General features: G+C 38.3%; 1 protein-coding gene across 5 annotated transcripts in view; it reads left to right on the top strand.

The window, feature by feature from the left end:
• Nucleotides 1-664: 664 nt before the first annotated feature.
• Nucleotides 665-20,854, top strand: part of LOC113058002 (glutamate receptor 1-like) — a 64,627-nt gene continuing 44,437 nt past the window's right edge. For 2 of the 5 annotated variants that reach the window (XM_026225677.1, XM_026225675.1), the window contains exons 1-3: nucleotides 666-1,166; nucleotides 1,327-1,461; nucleotides 14,091-14,330. In XM_026225677.1, the coding sequence (XP_026081462.1) occupies nucleotides 1,085-1,166; nucleotides 1,327-1,461; nucleotides 14,091-14,330 (457 nt within the window). In that variant the 5' untranslated portion in view covers nucleotides 666-1,084. Of the gene's footprint in view, nucleotides 1,167-1,326; nucleotides 1,462-14,090; nucleotides 14,331-20,854 lie in introns of all 5 variants that reach the window. The other 3 variants (XM_026225674.1, XM_026225678.1, XM_026225673.1) reach the window with 3 other exon arrangements.

Genomic DNA, 20,854 nt, shown 5'->3' with positions numbered 1-20,854 from the left:
AAGCGACTTACAATTGCTATATATATATATATATATATATATATATGTCAGAGGTCACACGCCTCTGGAGCAACTAGGGGTTACGGTTAAATGCTCAAATAATTCTACATATAATATTAGTTATACCTTTAATATATCAAATCTATACATTCACCTGGATTGGCATGTTATGGAGTATTGTAAGCCTGTCTGAAACCTTAATTTCCTTATGAGGGAACTGGACAGCAGCTGTCTTCGGTCTGGGGTGCAGCAGATGGCCTCTCTGTTTATATCAGCTAGTAAAGTTTATCTATCATGCTCTAAATCAGTGGTTGTCAACCAGGAGGACTCTGCAAACTTGAAGGCAAGAAGACTTTAAATTATATTTTAAAATATTATGCCTTAGTTAATATGGTAAAAACATGTAAACTAGCATCAAAGTTCCTATTTAAATTTGTCCCCACAACAACTGTTGTTTTTACTGAAGAACATATATAGTTCTTGAAACTGCTGGTATACATCACAGTTAATTATTTTAATTACTCCTAGGTTTTGTTGAAAAAAAAAAAAATAATCATCATTAGAGGGGAGGCAACCTAATGAAATATTAGAGCCCTGCGATTATTGTCTTTGACAGGGGAGGATCTTAAAGTGAAGGAGCTCTAAAATATAATTTCAAAGCATTCACTCACGTTTGTTGACGCGTTATTCGCTATCGTAACAAGACGCACAGTTAGAGGGCGAGAAAGACCTCTTTGTAATTCAGTCATACAGTTTAATTGTGAACGTGAGAAGAAAGTCTACACATTCTGTTGCGCTGGAGTGGAATACGGTTATCGGATCCCCCTCTCTCCCTCTCACTCTCTCTCTCTCTCACACACAAACACACTCTCTCTCTCTGAAGGAACGGCTTGGAGAGCAACACACAAGACGCGGCGCGAGTGCGAGCGAGGGCAGCGCGCGCAGAGAGGTGCACCTGTAAACCACGCTGCTCACTCGCTGATGTGCGGATAGTGTGAGAGCATTCAGAAAACGTATTCTACACCACGCGCATACCCATGCTTGGGATTTGGCTTTCTTTTTCTTCGCTAATGCAAAAGGAAATATGCAGCGAAGCCTCACACTGCTCTGCACCAGTTTTCTGGGATTGTGCTTCGGTTCCAGTTTCCCAAGTAATATCAACATAGGTGAGTGACTGACAAAAGTGAATGATGGAGAGTAGAATGATGCGTTATGAAAAAAAAAATGGAAAAGGATTCATAATTATGGACTTTAACTTGTTTTACCAGAAAACTCATTAGGTTGCTTTAATGTATTGTGGGATTTAATGTATTTCTTCCCCCACAGGAGGGTTATTCCCAACCGAATCACACGAATATGAAGTGTTTCGGTTTGCGCTCTCGCATCACCAGGATATCCCTAAACTGGTACCTCAAGTGGATATGGTCAAAATGGGGAATAGCTTCTCCATGACATATGCTTGTGAGTACAACCTGTTTTTACAGTGTATAGATAACGCACTGCAGCTGCTGTTCGTGTCTATTTGTTGCTTTGATGGCAGAATGATAAAAAAAGAAAAGAAAAAGAAGTCTGCATGTGAAAGTTTTTGTCTCCCTGTTGCGCATACCTCGCGGAGATAAAAATCGATCTTATTTCTATTAGAGCCTAATATATTTGATACCAAATGTGGCGCGTTTTGAATGTACTAGCGATATGTGGTTGACAAGTGCAGAAAGTGCAGGGTTCAGACGCAAAAATGCGTATTACGCTGAATGCGTTACGCCTGGAATATGTCGTTGTGCAATAACCTAATTATCAAGTTAAACACATTTGTGTACGTTAGTTTTTGTTAATTTCGTTGCACCGCGCGTGCAATTAGTCTTGATGCGTCATGATGGACGCGCGCTCTTTGTCGGTGATGCATCAAGAAATCGTTCTATTTTGCTCAAAATACTGATTATTTTGAATTAGTAACCATTTTTGCGTAATAGTTTTGGGGTTGTCGGTCAATTATTTTGGGTCACATGTAATTTTATGATTTAGTAGCCTGTAAGATACAGTTTTTGTGTTTCTAGTCTCAAAGCGCACAACGTGTGGTAGCTTCCGTTGTACAGAACAGGATCAAAGCGCTGAGAAAACAAGCATTAATAGCATATTAATTGATTAACCAATGACTTTAAGCTCTTTAGGCTCATGTAGATGTCTAACAGCAACAATATAGTGAAGTTATAGACAGGGGATGTGAAAAAAATCTCACTTTATTTAGTGTCTGTGTTAATTCCCAACAAGGGGTACTTTTGCTTTGATAAATATATAAAACAGAATTTTGAATCTTTATATATACATTCAGTGCTTTTTTGATAGAAAAAATATTTTCATATTTGCACTTAGAAATGTTTCCAATACTTCCATCATTAATTATGTTTCTAGTTTAGTATGATGATGGGATACTTGTGCCTTACTTGTGGGAGAAAAAAGGTTGGTGAACACTGCTCTATCAGACTCATTCTCTGTTTATGTTTGTTATGAAAGCATCAAAGAATAAAGAGAGTGCATAGTTTTTTGTTTGTTTGTTTTGTTTTATTTTTGAATTATGACACAAACTAGACACTTGAGTATGAAAATCAGTGTGAAAATGTCTTTCAGTTCTATAGCATGTTTTAAATAGTCTTTGTTCTGTAATACTCCTGAGATGCACATCAAAGAAATGCACATTCAGTCTAAGCATTCATCTCCACCGAGCTACCAATATTTATTTTCTTGATGTAAATTTTGAGCTATGCATAGATCCTCCCACCTTATCCTCTTTTCATGCATTAAGCGTGTGTCAAGACAAGACCTATCATTCATCAGCACTTCATGCCTTCTCTCTGATCCTGAGAAAAACCAATTAGATTAAATGAAAACAATTGCGAAATGGCCTTATGAACAGATATTATGGTATACTTCCAAATACTAATGCGGAGGTTTCCCAACAGTGTAAACAAACTCCATTCACTGATTCTGTCTGAGCTAGTGGCGTGGTGGGATTTTAAATGGTGCGAAGAGATAAATCAGTCCCTCTATGAATTTCATTGTTCTCTCAGGTGGAAAATTCAACATGCTCATTAGTCAATGATGTTCTTGAACTTTTTCCACACCATCTTTCTTTTTTCCTCAAGATAAGACCTGTGTTATGCACTGACCCATTATGAAGCTCAGTCATATTTAAACACAGCAGCAGTTTGTCCAGAATATTTGAAGGTCTCTTTTATTGCTCCAGTCCTGATCTGTTGAGTAGTGAATGGCCAGCCCCCGCGCAGTGTGCTGTGAGTGAAGTGCTGTGAAGGCCCCGTGTAATGCTCTGTGTAATGCTGAATGGCCTCTTGTGCCAGGAACTGAATATGTGTCCGGAGACGCCTGAGGAAACTTACCCTCAGCGGCTCCCCTTCTTGGGTGGGGCTCAAACCTTCCCCATCAGCACCTGCCACCTTTACCAGAGGGGGTTGAGTACACAGTAAAAAAGAGGGCAGGATTGTTCTGGATTGTTTGGTTACCAACATTCTCCAAAATTTCTGAAAAGCACTCATTTACTTTGTTGTAAAACAGCGGGATAAAGTTACAATGTTTGCCTACTGGGATTTGATCTTGTAAGAGGAACTTGGAATTTTTTTAGGTTTCTGGATAGAATCAGAATCAATCTCAATAGAACCTGAGTTCCCAAAGCCACGTTTGATTTCATTTCTGCTGCTGTCTGTGTTTTCACCGGCTGGATGGTAAGTCTTATTACTTTAAGATGAAGTAAATTTAGATATCCTCTATATGTAGAGAGTAATATTAACCAGATGCTTGATGGTAAACAAATAATTAAAATAGATTATAAACCAGACAGATTTTTTTTTTCATTCACTCTCCTACTTTCCTGTAATAGACACATTTTCGCTTTCAGAAGATTGTGTCTGTATAAAGGTGGAATGCAATTTATTCACTGACTTCCAACCGTCTCACTGACATTTGAAGTGCTCACAGCTAATAGTAGATTCCTTTATTTGATCCGTGAGCAGAATTAGAGCTGATCAATACCCGGACCCCATGCAAAGACTCAATCAATATGAGATGTTCACTTATTCCTCCATGCAAAGCCTAAAGAGCCCACTTAAAAACCTCCAAGACCTCCAAGAGAAAAAGCCTTTAGGCCTGAAGAATATTCGCACACTTCAAGACAAAGAACTGAAACGAGTGTATTTACTGGTGCTATATTTTGATCTGCACTGATTTGAGTGAAGTCTCATAATATAATGATCTAAATGAAGCATCTCTTTGTTTTTGTTTTTTGCTGCTGTTGAAGAGTAGTATGTGTGTGGGTTTTTTCCTTTATTAGGTGTTTCACAATATGTAGTTTACAACTTTACATCTGATGTGATAGCTCTTGGGAGACGCTGTAAACATGCATCAGAGTATCTCAGAAAGCAGCAGCGGTTTCTGTCATAAGCCTGAAATGTCTTTCAGTGTTTTGCACTGAGAAGAAAATAATAACCCTCTGCAGCGAGTCTTTCTGCATGTTGTACAGTCACGGAGAAATGCGTACAGGCAGCAAGGTAGTGGATTTCTAAGATTGTGTGTGTTATGGGAATTTGCTCTGGGGTGTTGTGTTATTGTGTAACAAGAGGCCTGAAGGGGTGGGAAGGATCACCCTCAAAAACCAAATCTCCCAGAACAACAAGACCTCCAGATCCGGAATGAGTAAATGATCTGGATGGGATTTGCCCTAAATTTCCTTAGCAGAAAAAGTTCTGAACAATCGATAAAAAAAATCAACATTATAAATTTGAACTGGATGAGCCACACTCAAAGCCGCTGTGCACCTGTGACCAGACATCAGTCGAATTCTGTATTACAGGTTGTGCTGTTGCTTTGCAACTGTAAACAGACTACAGTTAGCCATTTAATCACTTCCATTATAATCAATGTGCTGTCTACCCCGATACAGCAGAATCTCTAGCAGCTGACACATTTCTTCCGTCGCAGGGCAGTGAAATTGTGTAAAAAAACATGTCAGCTTTAATGTTGCCTATGGAGTTTGTATCTTAACAGACCCATATGGAGAAAAAAAAAAGACTTTATGCTTACGGTTTTCAGAAAAATAGTGAGCAGTTCAACTGTTTGAAACACTGATAATAAGAAATGTTTCTTGAACAGCGAATTTAGCATATTAGAATGATTTCTGAAGGATCATGTGTCACTAAAGACTGGAGAAATGATGTTGAAAAATTAGCTTTGCTATCGCAGGAATAAATTACTGTACATTTAAAAATATACGTATTACTATAGAAACAGTGATTTTAAACTGTGATGATAATGCTACACAATATTAATAATAATGTCTTTACTGTATTTTCAGTCAAATACATGCAGCCTTGGTGAGCATAATGGAATTCTTTCAAAAACAAAACTGTACCAACCTCAAATGTTTGAGCGTAGTGTCTATTAATTTATGAGAAATTATTTGTGATTTAGATGGTACCTATGCTTGTCCGGATCTCAATCTCAAACTGCAATTTGTGACTTGCCCTGAAACAAACATGAATAAAAACGCCAGTCTTTCATGACATCCCATGGCAGCTCTGCACCGCAGCTTGAAAAAAATCCAATGCAGCATCATACATTTTGGTCATTCACAACAATAATAGGGATGTGACTGTGTACAATGCATGGTGGATTTAAATATGTGGTGGCTTTGTATCTCTGGTTCGCTGTTTTTTTTTTTTTTTTTTTTTTTTTTGGAGAGCTGTAAGTAAGGATCCAGCGAGGGATGTACTTCTCAACGAGGCAAAGAGAAGAGCTGTCATGTTCAGTCTGAGAGATGAACAGAGACTCTTTTTTTTTTCCCGCACAGTCCTTTACATTAATGAGAGACAAAGAGAGCATCACGTCTGCTCACATCTGTCTAGTCTTCCTCAAAAACATGACAACTGTTACTGTGCTTTTTTAAAATAAATAAATAAAACTACAACAAAGAACTTTAAAGTGGTAAAACACAAAGGGAAGCTATTGATTTTCGAGCTGGAAATGAGGAATGCAAGAATCGGTATATCAGACTGAAGAATAAAATCAGTATGGGACAATGATAACTTGACATTGTTATCTAGTGCAAGAGACTCCGCTGTCCCCATACCTTCATATAGTACCATGTTAAATAGTGAAAGCAGTCCAATTATGCTTCATTAGGAGGATGCCCCATATAGCCTGAGCTTCCTGTCTTAATGAGGACACATGTGTCTGTCTCGGCTGACAGGGCCGTAGAGAATTTGAGAAGGGCTTTTTAATTTTAAGCACTGTAGGTTTTAGTGCTTGTGGAGGTGTAATCATAGGCTGTATTATCCATGTTAGAAAAATGTTTTGTGATTATGGAAAATCTGGCACAGGTGTAGAGTTGAAAAAAATAAATAATAATTAAATAAAAATAAAATCTACACTCGGGAAATTAAACTGTTAATTGAACCTAATTAATCTGATGAAAGGTTTTCTATGCAATTATATAAAAAAAAGTTTGATGAACAAATTTATTGTAGCCTTTTTGTATGCTCATTTAGTTATGTTCACTAGATAAAAAGCCTGCTGTCTCTTAAGATGCCTTGTGAATGGTCTGGTTTTCTCAATTATCGGCTTAATTAGGCATTAAGATGTCATTGTTCGTTTACACTGGTGAAACAAAGAAGAGAAAGATAGAGTGTGGAAGAGAAAGAAAGAGACTAGCCCTATCTCTGATTTAAGCTGACATCTGCCTCTTTTATGCTTTGCAACTTTGCAAAGCACAAGAGCTAATACGTGTTACTGATGCCTGTCCAACGACTGTTCTTTTGTCCTCTCTGTGATGTCGAGGACACACACTGAGCCTAGCTGCTATGGACTCTCACAGCACTATTAGCACTTTTTGATATTGTGACCGTTTTGTTCATCCCCTGCACACCACTGACTGAGCGTCAAGTTTTCCGGTCGACCTGCTCTAACACTCTTCAGCCCTACTTAGTGTTCCGATCCTTGACTTGAGTTTAATATCCAGCTGGATGAGAGGAAGCGCTCTCAGCTGGGAATTTATTATTTTGCTTACATGCATTAAAAGTTGTGTGTGTGTGTGTGTGTGTGTGCCTATTTAATCATATTTTGGGGACAAATGTGTACTCAAAAGTGAGAAAAACCTGACAAAAACCTCCATTTGGGGACGTCCTCATTTGTAAAACTAGTATAAAAATAAAGTAAACTAAATGTTTTTGAAATTGTCAAAAATACCAAATGCATTAGCTACGTGAACGTGTGTGTGTGTGTGTGTGTGAGAGAGAGAGAGAGAGAGCAAGAGAGAGAGAGAGTGAGAGAGAGAGAGAGAGCTTGTGGAAATATCCAAACATGCTCTCTGAATGTAGAGCTTCAGAATGTGCCATAAAAATATTGATATAACATATTTTTAATGAATACCACTATCTGCAAAAGTACCTTCTTGCTGGAAAAGCTGAAATTTGGATGTAAAATGTAGTTTAAGTTAGATGTGTTTATCGTCCTCTGAAATCAACATCCTTAGTTGTTTCTGGAACAAAATGCCTGTCAACCAGACAATTCTCCATAAGCTATCTGGTTTATTTTATTATTATTTTTTAAATAGCCTTTTCCTTTTAACTATGCAGATCTAATACAATGCATTTGTAACATCAAGTCCTATATATCTGTAGAACACTTTTCACAATACACATTGTTTCAAAGAAGCTTTACAGAGAATCATGATGTTCATGTTTATAATGTAATATAATATATTAATGCCTTATCGTTGTCGCACCCCTTTGGACTTTTGTTGTGTTTTTATTCCTCATGTGTTCTGTGACCCAGTTTTCCTGCATGTTAGTTCAGGCGTGTCTGGTTAATTATCCTCATTTGCTCCACTGTATTAGTTGTGTTCTGTTCTCGGTTTGTTTTCCGGTCTACTACATACGTGTTTCTCCTGTCTGTTCTGGATTTACCCTTGTGTGGGTTTATTAAAGACTATTTGCATTCATCTTCATCTTCTCTGTGCGTTTATCTCACCGTAGTGAGACAATAGTCACATTTAGTAGATATAGTTTCATTTAGTGCTGGGCCATAATATAGTTTATATTTTGCGATGAAACAAGCAATGAAGCAGTTAAGATTTATTATACTATATATATTGCTTTACATGAGAGCGCAGTTTCCTTGATGATCAAATCAGCATATCAGAATGATTTCTGGAGGATCATGTGACACCGAAGACTGGAGTAATGGCTGCTGAAAGTTCAGCTTTGCTATAACATGAATAATTCAGGCAGTGATTGGTTGGATATATGCAGTTGTGCCACCCAGTATGTGTGCAAACCTGTCACTTTTGCCACTGAGGTGGATTTTATTCCCTTCCGTATTTCTGTGATTCACACTCTCATGCTCAGTTTGTGCAGGTGACTCATTCTGAAGAAGTGAACTCTCATTTGGCCAGACCAGTGGTCTCTCTGCACCTGAGACCTTCCTCTCACCCAACACTGGATCACTTTTGCTGCAGTGAGAGCTATTTGTGGCCCTCAGTATGAAGGACCTGTGACTCTATACTTTTATCATTAGGCACTCACTGTGACGGGTAAAGCTCGGTTATTGTCACATTGTTTTAAAAACAGCTCAAACTAAACCGAGACGATACACACTGGAGACAGACTTTATAGACCTGTAAGGAGACAGTTGTTGGAAATCATTCAGATTCATCTGTGTGGCTTTTAAATAATGCTTTAACGCCACAGCAGTAAGGCCGTCTGTCCACAAAAGTGTTTTTTATTTTTTTCAGTTGTTTTCAATGGGAGCGTTGCATTTTTAAGATGCCAGGAGCATGACGAGGCACTGAGTGTTTTATTTAGTTTTGTTTTTTTACACTGAGCGCTGCGCACTTAGCATTTTTTTCTCCCCACTAAGAGTTGTAGATTGTTCAACTTTGGGTAAAACGTGGTGCTCAACACTGTCATTTTTTTGTCAGCTGGCCAGTCACAGTGGAGGATGGGCGAGACAAATTCCACTCCGACCAACCGCCACATCCTCCTTGTACAACAGCAACAGATGACAACAAGAAGCACAACAATGCAACAAAACCATTTACTTTATATTGTGTCAACCTTTTTGTATTCATAAGTAAACTATCCACAAAATCAGATACTAGTAGTTACACTATATTATCTATCTAAGCACCCAAAATGCATTCTCAACTGAAAAAAACGCTTTGCCTCAGATGCACTCTCAAGCGCTCACAGCTAGGTGTTTTCAGCTGGCTATAAATGCTTTGGTGGACACACGGCCTAAGTCCTAATGTCAACCACCTGGCAGGACAATTTAGTTGTTTTTATAAAATGACACAAACATCACACTGTAGCTTAAACTGTCAATATCTTATGCTCTTTTATTGCATCAGACATGATGGACAAAATGAGATGCAGTACTCAGGCTATTTTTTGCGTTTGGGTAATAGGACAAAAAAAAACATCTTTCTGAGGTTCCCTCTGGCTTTTGCTAAATTGGTTTGTTCTCCTGTTGCTGGAGTGATAACAGCTGTTTCAGCCCTGAGAGGCTGCTTAGGACATGACTACCGTTATCCACAGCAAAGAGATTTCCCAGGATCCTCTTTTGCACTTTCAGGGAAGAGCAGACATTATTCTATTGCAAGCAAAATATATGAAACTTCTGGATCATGTGAATGTGTAGGTTCAAATTATTATTAGATTTTTTATATAAAATGTAAATACAGTCACCATGAAAAATTTGATATTTCTTAGTTTTTTTTATGGAATGTTGCAGTGTTTATTATAAATATATTTTTTAATTTATAATGTTTTTTTATTTTTTGAGAAAACGTTTCAATCAGATATGCCATAATACAGAAGAAAAGACAATTGCAGTTTCTATTTCATGCTGACTTTAAAATAGTATATAGTTAAAATTATAATGAAATATTATATCATATTTCTATGAAATAATAATAATAATAATTTATTTATAATAACACATATTCTATAATATATTTTAAATATAATTTAATAATAATAATAATAATTATTATTATTATTATTTGAAACAAACAATATGTAAACATTATATTATAAAATACATTAATTAAAATATTATAAATATTATAGACAACCCTGTGGATTTGTAAGCCATCCGCCATTGCGACTGAATGGAATCATCACAGGACATGAGCAAGCAATGGGTACATGCAAATGATGAGAAGCCCTGGCTTATGTTGTCATATCATGCACATACTGTATTTGTAAAGGTTGAATTCCTTAGAAATAACACATTATGTATAGCTGACCTGGAACTGTCCACTTAAGGCATAAATACAGCAGGATATTACTACATGTCCCCTTAAATGCCCGCAGCCATACGCTCCACTGTGTAGGGTAATGACATGTAACTCCCGTCAATGAGTATGGACAGGCTTATGTGTGTCCTTGTGTGTGTGTGTGTGTGTGAGAGAGAGGGAGAGAGAGAGAGAGAGAGAGAGAGAGAGAGAGAGAGAGAGAAGGTCTTATTAAGCTTGTCTGTGTGTAATTACTGTGATATTTGCAGTGTGTAGCAAGATTGAGATTGCAGAGTTATTTTGGATGTGCGTGTGTGTTTTATATTTAATCTGTGAGACATGTAGCTTGTGTGTGTAGCTACTGTATGTTGGAGGGTTCCAAAGGATAGGATGTGTGTGTGTGTGTACAGAAGACTGGAGGCCAAAAGAGTGAGCAGAGCACCTCATTAAAGCAGTGGATGTGGATGTCCTTTAAAATTCCATCTACTGCACAGTTATTCAAATACACCAACATGTTATCGGTCATCAACATACACCAAATAACAACAGATGAAAGAGCACACAGGCTCCAAATAATCCACAGGTTCTCTGCTCATGAGGGATGGAGAAAAGAGAAATAGTGAGTGAGTGAAACAGATTGAGAAGGAAATGGCTATTTAGTCTCCACGGTTTTCCTGAGGGAGTCTACCTGCGGCTGCTCTCAGACTGCAGTTTAAAGCAGGTTTACTCCATAGTGCTGCCTGGCAAGAACCTCTGAGACATGCTGTCACTTAAATAGACTGGCTTCACACATATTAGGTGGAACTGATGTAATTTAGGATGTGCAAAAACAGAAACACTGGAAAGACAGTTCAGCAGCCCCTTTACAAAGAATATACTGTTTCTTCATTGTTATCAGTTGAATATGATATTAAAAATCTCTAATTTCTTCTGTGGAACACAAAAGGAGAACATTAGTAGAATGTTCATGCTGCTCTTTTTGTTACAAATGCATGCAAAAACCAATGCGTGTTTCAGTTTCAGTTAGACTAAAGCAATCACTTTAGCTTGGCTTCATTCACACTGTAATGTTTAGCATGACTACACTTAGCCTCTGCATTGTGTGCATACGTTTGTGCAAGTAAAAACTATAAATTAACATGATTTACCATAAATATACATTGGTATACCATATATATTTGCTACTGTACTAAGGGCGTTTTGTGCTACATATTCTGTTTCTAATTTTGTTTACTGCATTATTTGAATGTCATGTGAGTTACCTTCATGCTATTGTGTGTTTGTATACATCACTGTCTACTGTATATATAATTATTGGCCCTGTTTTTTGGATGCAGACAAAGATATTTCTATTGTCCCCCGTGTATTACCTTGGTAGTTTTCAGTACATTTTAAAGTAGAAAGTTGATTTTGTTTTTCAAGTAGATTTGTATATTGACATTATACCACTTAAATAAAATATACGCTGTAAAATAAGTTGTAAAATATACAGGCATCAATATCCCATCCCATAATACCTGAATCATTGACATGTTTTTTTTTTCTGTTAATTTCTGGCAGCTACAGCTGCTATTTTTTTTGTGTGTGTGTGTGTGTGTGTAAATACTGTATATTTTTATAGTGTAGCTTCTAGTCTGATTGCAGCTTAGTTGATGCTCAACGAGTCCCATGACATCAGACAAGCTGAACAGTCAATACAGTCATCAGTCATCCCCGCCGAGGGTCTGCTAGGGCCGAACAGACCTGTGGAGATCTGTTTGTGAGATGGTGCCAGGACGGGCAGATGCTGCCAGGATCTTTAGCAGGGCCAGAGAGAACACAGGCTGGCCAGAGATGTTCACATCGTGTTTTACGCCTCTACTCAGGCAAACACAAACCACTGCAGGCGGCCAGTGTGTTCCTGTCATTAGAGGGTCCGATGACATCGCCATGTGCTCCCTGTCATGAGGAACTTTTCAGAACAGGGAAGCAGATGAGTGAGAGAGAGCCGCACACTTCCAATCTGCCTCCAGATTATCACACACGTGGGAAGTGTCGGCGGCCGTGTGGCAAATAGACTCAATTGATTTTTTTTGCACACGTGTTACTGATTAAAAACCAAATGTTTTTGTTTTTATTCTATCTTGAAAACTTTTTACCATGACATTTATGGTACTACTTATGAAATGATAAATTAGAGTTAAAGAGCTCAGATGGCACTTTTCATTATATTACAGTTTTTCATCAGATCAAATAACTGCAGCCATGGTGAGCATAAGACTGGAATCAAAAAAATAAATAAATAAAATCTTTTTATGTTTTGTTACTTTTTAATGATGAAAGGAGTGTGACTCTTACTTGCGTCACTTTCAAGTACATCAGTGTGACTATCTCAGATAGCATTGCACGTTTAAAACCCCATGAGCAAGGCACTAAAACTCTGTTCAGTCAGCCAATATATTGCTGCAATTATTGTTTAGTCATTTAGAATGAAGTCATATGCCAAGTGATATCAAATAAAAGTAATAAATATGTTCTGCTGATGCTTGTTGCCAGGAAGCCAATTCAAAATATGTTGTAGATGAATGAGAACAGGATATTAACATTGTATGAATTGACAAAAAGTGTTTTTGAAGTATGTGAAACCATTCAAGACAAGTGTATATGATATGGTGAGGATCTCGATTCAATGTGCCATATGTCTTTGGTAATAGCTAACACAGAAGGAAGCAGCCCCCTACCTTCCTTTCCTTTTTCACTGTCTCTCTCTCTCTCTCTCTCTCTCTCTCTCTCTGTCTCTCTGTCTGTCTGTCTCTCTCTCTGTGTGTGTGTGTCTCCGGGTCCAAAAGCTCAGCCCAGACAGAATTAATGTGCAAGTCACAGAGGAAGCGGAGCCATGTGATAAGAACACCCCTTATATTACCTCAGAGCTTCTCACTGCAGCATCTGTTATAGACATGTCACAATCATTATTGCTTAGCACCAAGTGTGTGACTTTTATATGCGGTGCAGAGAGAGCAGTTTAAATTAGTGTGCCTGTGTTAAATATCACCTTCTCTTTATAATATGTAATTTGCTCGTTTATTTCATGGTATGTGACTTCTGAATGAGACGGTATCTATATATCTGACAGATGAAGTGTTTATGTTTAAGCTGGATGTTAAGTGTGTATAGTGCATGTGATGTAGGCCAGTGGTCACAGACACACACACACACACACACACACACACTAACACACATGCTGGAGGAGTTGGCACCCTGCACTGCTTGTGGGCTGTTGCATCGTGGGGCAGGCAGTTTGGGTGATGGCCATGCCTATCACTCCTGCTCCCCCTGTGCCCCTCAGGCGGCCCCTGCTGGGACTTGGGCCTTGGGCAGCGAACAGACTGCAACTTCAATCTGTTTAGTTGCGGGACTAAAACGTGAGGCCCGGAGCCGCAGTGAAAAATAACCTCAGCCAGGGCAAAATAGCAACAAAAGAGTTTGATACAGCACTAAAATACACAGGGAAACCTGGTTCAAAACAGACTGAGGCTATTTTGCCACCAACAGGAAGAGGAAAAGATATTCAGTGTTCAAGGCAGCAGAGATAGAAAAGCGCCCTGCTGTTTGGTAAATGTCAGCGAGAACCTTTGTGCGCATTGATTATCTGCGCCTTCAGAAACTCCATCCGCGCCATTTCAAGTCCAGTGATGCATATACATTTTTTTTTACTAATTGCTTCTCAGAAGTGAATAATAAAACCAGTGAGATGTTAACAATGCGACATGCTTGATGTCTGTTTTTGTTAATCGTGTTCTGTTGTCATCTCCAGTCTGTTCGCAGTTCTCCAAAGGAGTGTATGCCATCATCGGCGTGTACGACAGGAAGACCGTCAACATGTTGATGTCGTTCTGCAGTGCACTACACGTCTGCTTTGTGACGCCCAGCTTTCCCATGGAAAACTCCAACCAGTTTGTTATCCAGCTGAGACCTGAACTGCAGGACGCCCTGGTGGGCGTAATCGAGCACTACAGGTGGTCAAGGTTCATCTACATGTACAGCTCAGAGTCTGGTGAGACCTGCTTTTTATGCTCTAAATCTTTGGATTTTGGGGGGAATTTACAAAAAATTAATTGCACCCTCTAAAAGCGATGTTTATTTGCATGTTTTTATTCTATTTTTACTTGATGTATAGCTGCTTCCATGACCTCGGATTTTCCAAACTAGGCCCTCACGTTTAAAAAAAAATATATATATATATATGTATATTTAAAAATTATAATAATGAATTTAATAATAATACATATTTTTTATTTGAATATAATTATTAATTATTCAAATGCAATGATGCAATTTCTAAAATAATAATAATAATTATTATTATTGTTATTATCATTATTATAGTTCTAGTAATAATAATACTAATAATAATGTCATAATTAATATTTTTGAATTTGAACTTTTTTCACACAGTGTAAGGTGATTGCCATCATATTTTGGGGCCATGGCATCAAAGGGTTTGAAAACCCTTGACATGAACAGAAAGTTTTTTTCTGAATCTCTTTCTAAAAGCACTTTAAAAGAGGTATTGTATATTAAGCCTCTGAAGCCCTTGAGAATTTAAATACTCATAGTGTAGTGCTATTGCAACATATTTACTTGGTAAAAATGTTTTTTGTGTGCTTAGTGAATAAGATGTTTTGCTGAAATAGCATGCACTACACTGTACAATTAATTCGTCCATTAGAATTCTGTTTTGAAAGTGGCTGGTTGGTTTTCTTAGAACTAGTGTTTACCACCACATTGCTGGTGTGCACATTGAGTCAGCTTTTGTTTGTGGTTTGTTTGTGAACATGTTGGTGTGTAATGACAGATATAGACATGACTCATGAGAGAGCTGCCTGCTTGTGTGTTGCTGGGATGAACAATGATGTTCTGATCTGAGTGGATGCATCTCTTCGGCTGCGGCGATAAATCCATGGATCGATTCTGAGATCTTCCGAATGCATCGCGATTTTCTCTGGAATCGATTCTGAGTTTAGATTTTAACAGCAGATGGTGCTCTAATCTAGTTTTTATCCGGACAATCAAATGTTCATGAAGAAGAGTGCTTGTGCGTTCAGCTGAGTCATGTAATTTCACTTTGGACCAGAATGCTTTTATGACGCAAGATTAATGTTAACACAGCCCACTGTGAACACCTTTGTAATTTGCTTAAACCTTTTCAAATTTTATGAATGATTATTTTAGGTTCAAAGGATTTGGGAACAAACAGAGTAAGGCTGTTTCATGCAGCGCCATCTGCTTTTCTCAGAATCGATGCTGAATCATTTCTCAATTCGCGATGCATTGATTGATTTTCCCAGTCCTAAATTCTCTTCCTGCACTTAGAGCTCATTTGTGTATCTTTCTCAATGGGGATCTGCCAGAATTAACCATTGTGCCAGAGTAAAAGGTATCCTGCTGAAAATCCCAATTTTAAAGCACCCCCACACAGTTTCATTGTCATTCCAACAAGGGTCCAAAATTACCTCATATTTCTTACAAGCCATGTTTTGTTTTTTATGTTTTTTTAACACAAACATGAAAAAAATGAAGAAAATTATTTTTTCGTCCATTTTTCATCATTCTGAACATCAGAATTATTAAGTATTGAACATTGAAGAATCAGACTCAGCCATAATAATTTTGTTCATTATATTTTTTGTTATAGTGGCTTCATTTTTTTGTGAAATAACAAACCCAATTCCAAAAAGTTGGGACACAGTACAGATTGTGAGTAAAAAAGGAATGGAATAATTGACAAATCTCATAAACTTATATTTTATTCACAATAGAATATGTTGAAAGTGAGACATTTTGAAATGTCATGCCAAATATTGGCTCATTTTAGATTTCGTGAGAGCTACACATTCCAAAAGAGTTGGGACAGGTAGCAATAAGAGGCCGGAAAAGATAAATGTACATATAAGGAACAGCTGGAGGACCAATTTCCAACTTATTAGGACAATTGCCAACATGATTGGATATAAAAAAAGCCTCTCAGAGTGGCAGTGTCTCTCAGAAGTCAAGATGGGCAGAGGATCATCTATTCCCCCAATGCTGCGGTGAAAAATAGTGGAGCAATATCAGAAAGTTTCTCAGAGAAATATTGCAATGAGTTTTAAGTTACAGTTTTATCATCTACAGTGCATAAAACCATCCAAATATTCAGAGAAAATGAACAATCTCTGTGCGTATGGGTCAAGGCTGGAAAACCATACTGGATGCACGTGATCTTCGGGCCCTTAGACGACACTGCATCACATACAGGAATGCTACTGTAATGGAAATCACAACATGGGCTCAGGAATACTTCCAGAAAACGTTGTCAGTGAACACAATCCACCGTGCCATTCTAGTTGCTGGCTAAAACTCTATAGGTCAAAAAAGAAGCCATATCTAAACATGATCCAGAAGCCAAGGCATTTGCTCATTTAAAATGGACTGTGGCATAGTGGAAAACTGTTCTGTTGTCAGACGAATCAACATTTGAATTAATTTTTGGAAAACTGGGATGCCAAGTCATCCGGAGTAAAGAGGACAAGGACAACCCAAGTTGTTATCAGCTCTCAGTTCAGAAGCCTGCATCTCTGATGGTATGGGGTTGCATGAGTGCGTGTGGCATGGGCAGCTTACACATCTGGAAAGGCACCATCAATGCTGAAAGGTATATCCAAGTTCTAGAACAACATATGCTCCCATCCAGACGTTGTCTCTTTCAGGGAAGACCTTGCATTTTCCAACATGACAATGCCAGACCATATACTGCATCAATTACAACATCATGGCTGTGTAGAAGAAAGATCCGGGTACTGAAATGGTCAGCCTGCAGTCCAGATCTTTCACCCATAGAAAACATTGGGCACGTCATAAAGAGGAAGATACGACAAAGAAGACCTAAGACTAGAGCAACTAGCCTGTATTAGACAAGAATGGGAGAACATTCCTATTCCTAAACATTTGACATTCTGAATTAATCCTGATTGGAAAAGCCTCAATTTTGTTAAAAGTTAAGAAGACACACTGATGGCTTCTTTGGTACAGTTGTCTTTTATTTAAAACACACATCTTTCACAAACAAGGAGAGTCAAACTGTTGTTCTAATTTGATTCTAATTAGACCGTCTAACTAATTTGATTTAAAAGATTTCTCATGTTGCAGTTTCTAAGAAAGTTATCAGCCAAGTGATGACTAACCCAATTTTTTAGTTGCATTTGGCACCCGGCGAATGTTAATTTTGGACCCTGTTGCCATGTACCATCCCACGGCACAGCAATATTGAATTTTGAATGCCTGTCTCTTCTAACTTCAAAATAAATACCTGAAATTCCCAGATCTGCTCTAGAAAAGTCACAGGCATCCGGTGCTGCTCCCTGAGCAGGTAGAATCTGACACACCTGTCAGCACCAGGTGTGCTTTCCCCCCATAGCCAATCAACTGCAGTGTCTCCATAACATATCACCATCTGCCACAGACATTCAGCTCAGACGACCATGATGGGAGCATGACTCGATCTGCATAATACAGGTCTTTTTTAAGAAATATAGTTCCCTACAATGATCTCACCCCCAACTATCTCCTTTCCAGGTCTTTTTTTGCCTTGTCGCTGTCAGTTCTGTCATCGCTCTACTATGCACACGATAGGTTTGATGGCTGCCTTTACGCATGCCACGAGTGTCTCTGTGATGGTTTTATCTTGTGAAAGTGCTTAGGGCTCTGGGTTAAGATTGTAGGATCATTTACTTTGTGACTGAGAGGAACCAAACCAATTCGTATCACCAGCGTATTGTTGCCTAGATACAGTGTTGAGATGTCTACAGGGTTATTTTAAGCCTTTTAAGGACATACATGTGAGAGTGCATGTAGCCCGTATGTGAACCCAGCCATGGCGTCATGTACTGTTTTCCTTGTAGATGTAGTACTCCATTAGTGTCACACCAGCCCAGATGAGTGAGAATGAGGCTAAGGAGAGATGTCTTCCCCCGCTGGCCATGTTCTCTGTGTGCATCGAGAGCCATTTGTTGAGCCTGCTGGGAGTGTGGGCTCTTTAATGTCAAATCATCCTGCAATCTTAAAGTGGTCCAGCTTTACTCACACTGAGTCAAGCAGGAAGCAGCACTGGCTCAGATGCAGAGGGGTCAAAGGGCAAGTGCTCAAAACAGAGGCGGACAGAAGCAGAGGAGGAAATCAATATTCCTTGCTTCTGCTGTCAATTTGTGCTTTCTTTCCTTTTGGAATCCTACTATTTTTGACTTGTTTTACAAACTACACTGTAAATTTGATTTGCTGTCTAGTTGGACCGCTTCAAGAACTTTCTTTGATTGTTTACTTACCGTAATGTTTTATACTTAAATATTAAATGTCCTCATTTCAGCTTCAAAAAGGTGACAAATGCACCATTTAGTTATCACAAGCATATCCACTTTTCCCTCTGAAACAACTAAATCTATTCTATGTCAGATTCTAACTTCCGTTGACCTGTTGTCCTAATCAAGTCTCCATTGGAACCCATGTAAATACTGGGTAAAAAGAGCAACTGAATTAATTCAACAAAACCTTTTTATATAATGCTAAAAATAAATAAATAAATAAATAAAAATGAGCTCTGGGTCAAGCTGTTCTGTTGATGGTTTCCACAACAACATCAATGAACTAAGGGAATTCCTAGATATTACTCATTTTAAGCACCACCAAACCTGAAAAGAATGTCTGTGTGCATTGCATTCTACAAAAAGCCTTCTGAACCTGATATCAGATTTTTATTTTGTTTATCCCACATTTGACTCATTTAAATTGTTCAATTCTCAAAAAAAAAAAGAGTATACAGTGGATAAAATACAGTCATACAGATTTGGAATGATGCAAAGGTGAATAAGAAATTAATGAATTTTCATGAATTAATGCTTTATCTTAGTGTTATCTAGTCGCTGTAGTGCACAGAAAGACACAGTTCTGACACAGATGCTGCTTATGCAGATGCTGATTTATTTTGTGCTCCATCCCACCCCATAAATGAAATAGGCCTATTTATTCTTGTTATCTCTGCTGTGGGATCCATCGGTTCCATAAATTATAAAGCGTGCATCTTTATTGTTGATCTCCTTTTAATTACAGCTCATGCAGCAGCTGTGTGGTGTTGCATTAAACAAAGACTGTAAAATTTGAGTGCACGCTTTTTTTACTTTGGGTGCTGTTCAAAACATAAAACAAACCTGAGTCCATTAAACATTTCATAAACAATTTCCCATATAAATCCTTTCAGGGGAGTTACTGTATTTATGTTTCTTTGTAGAGGCTGGCACAATTTACTAGATGCCATAGACTTTCAGGAGCAGATTTTATTTAAATAAAAATAAAAACACTGAATAAACTTGGCCTTGTTCTGTGAAGTACTCACAAAACATTATGCAAAGATGGCTGTGAATGTGTGGAGTTGAGTGTTGGAAAGGTTTAGATGAGTTTGGAGGAGCTGACCATGAGAACACAAGAAGCAAACTGCTCTCAATGGCAGCATAATAAGAGCAATCATGTACGCTTGTACTTTCAACTGTCATCATGTCATGGGATCATATGATCCTTAAACTTGTCAGTTCTTATGCAAGAGATGAGGCTGGTGTTATGTGCAGAAACTGTCACTCTGTTCCAAACTCTAGTAAGCTGCCTCCATAAGCAGCATTCTAGGGCATCATAAGTGAACGTTAGTAGTGTTACTTTATAACAATATCATGCATAATAGCTTTACCATTTTTTAAGAAATTACTCAAATGAATGCTGTTATTTTAGAAAAAAATATTCTAAACCAGAACTAACAAACTAAAATGGTGACAGTATCAGAGTATAATGCCATTAGCTTAGCAACGTTAGGAACACTTATGAAGGTGCTGTACATAGCAGACAGTGATTCATCACAAGTTTGGAAACAGATTGTGTTTTTGTGATTTGTGGTGTTGAAATATTTACTTTAATTGCTACTAAGCGCTTTTTTTTATCTAGAGGGATTTTTGTTGGTGTTGAGGGAGGAAGCTGATTGGTCCCTTGGTGTTGCACACATGCATCCATTGTCTGTGGAACCAATGCCAAGATCAGTGTCTTCACTAATCGAACCCCATTTCCTGTCTGTGAACAGTTTGGCTCTCACCCTCCACTGTCCTGTATCTTCTTGGCAGTTTTTTCTGCATTCACAGCCAATAAAATGGCATTCAGATGGTCAGAGGTGGCTAGAGATAACACAGTGTCGATGCTATAGATCTCAAAGCTCTTGAGCTGCTTTAGAATGAATTCCTGATTAATTAACTTACCAGCACATCTTAATTTACACATTACTAATGGTTAGGAGTCTGACTCATAACCCATAGGGTGTGGGTTTGAGTCTAGTGCCGGATTGTAAGTGGGGGAGTGAATGGCACCGAACCCCCAGGCGCCGCAACAAAAAGTGGCTGCCCACTGCTCTGGGTGTGTGTTCATGGTGTATGTGTGTGTGTGTGTGTTCACTGGTGTGTGTGTGCACTTTGGATGGGATAAATGCGGAGCACTAATTCCGAGTATGGGTCAGCA

The sequence above is a fragment of the Carassius auratus genome, chromosome 39 (genome assembly GCF_003368295.1).
Source record: "Carassius auratus strain Wakin chromosome 39, ASM336829v1, whole genome shotgun sequence".
Taxonomy (NCBI): Eukaryota; Metazoa; Chordata; class Actinopteri; order Cypriniformes; family Cyprinidae; genus Carassius; species Carassius auratus.
The sequence above is the reverse complement of the archived record's forward strand: the minus strand, read 5'-3'. Positions and strand labels throughout refer to the sequence as shown.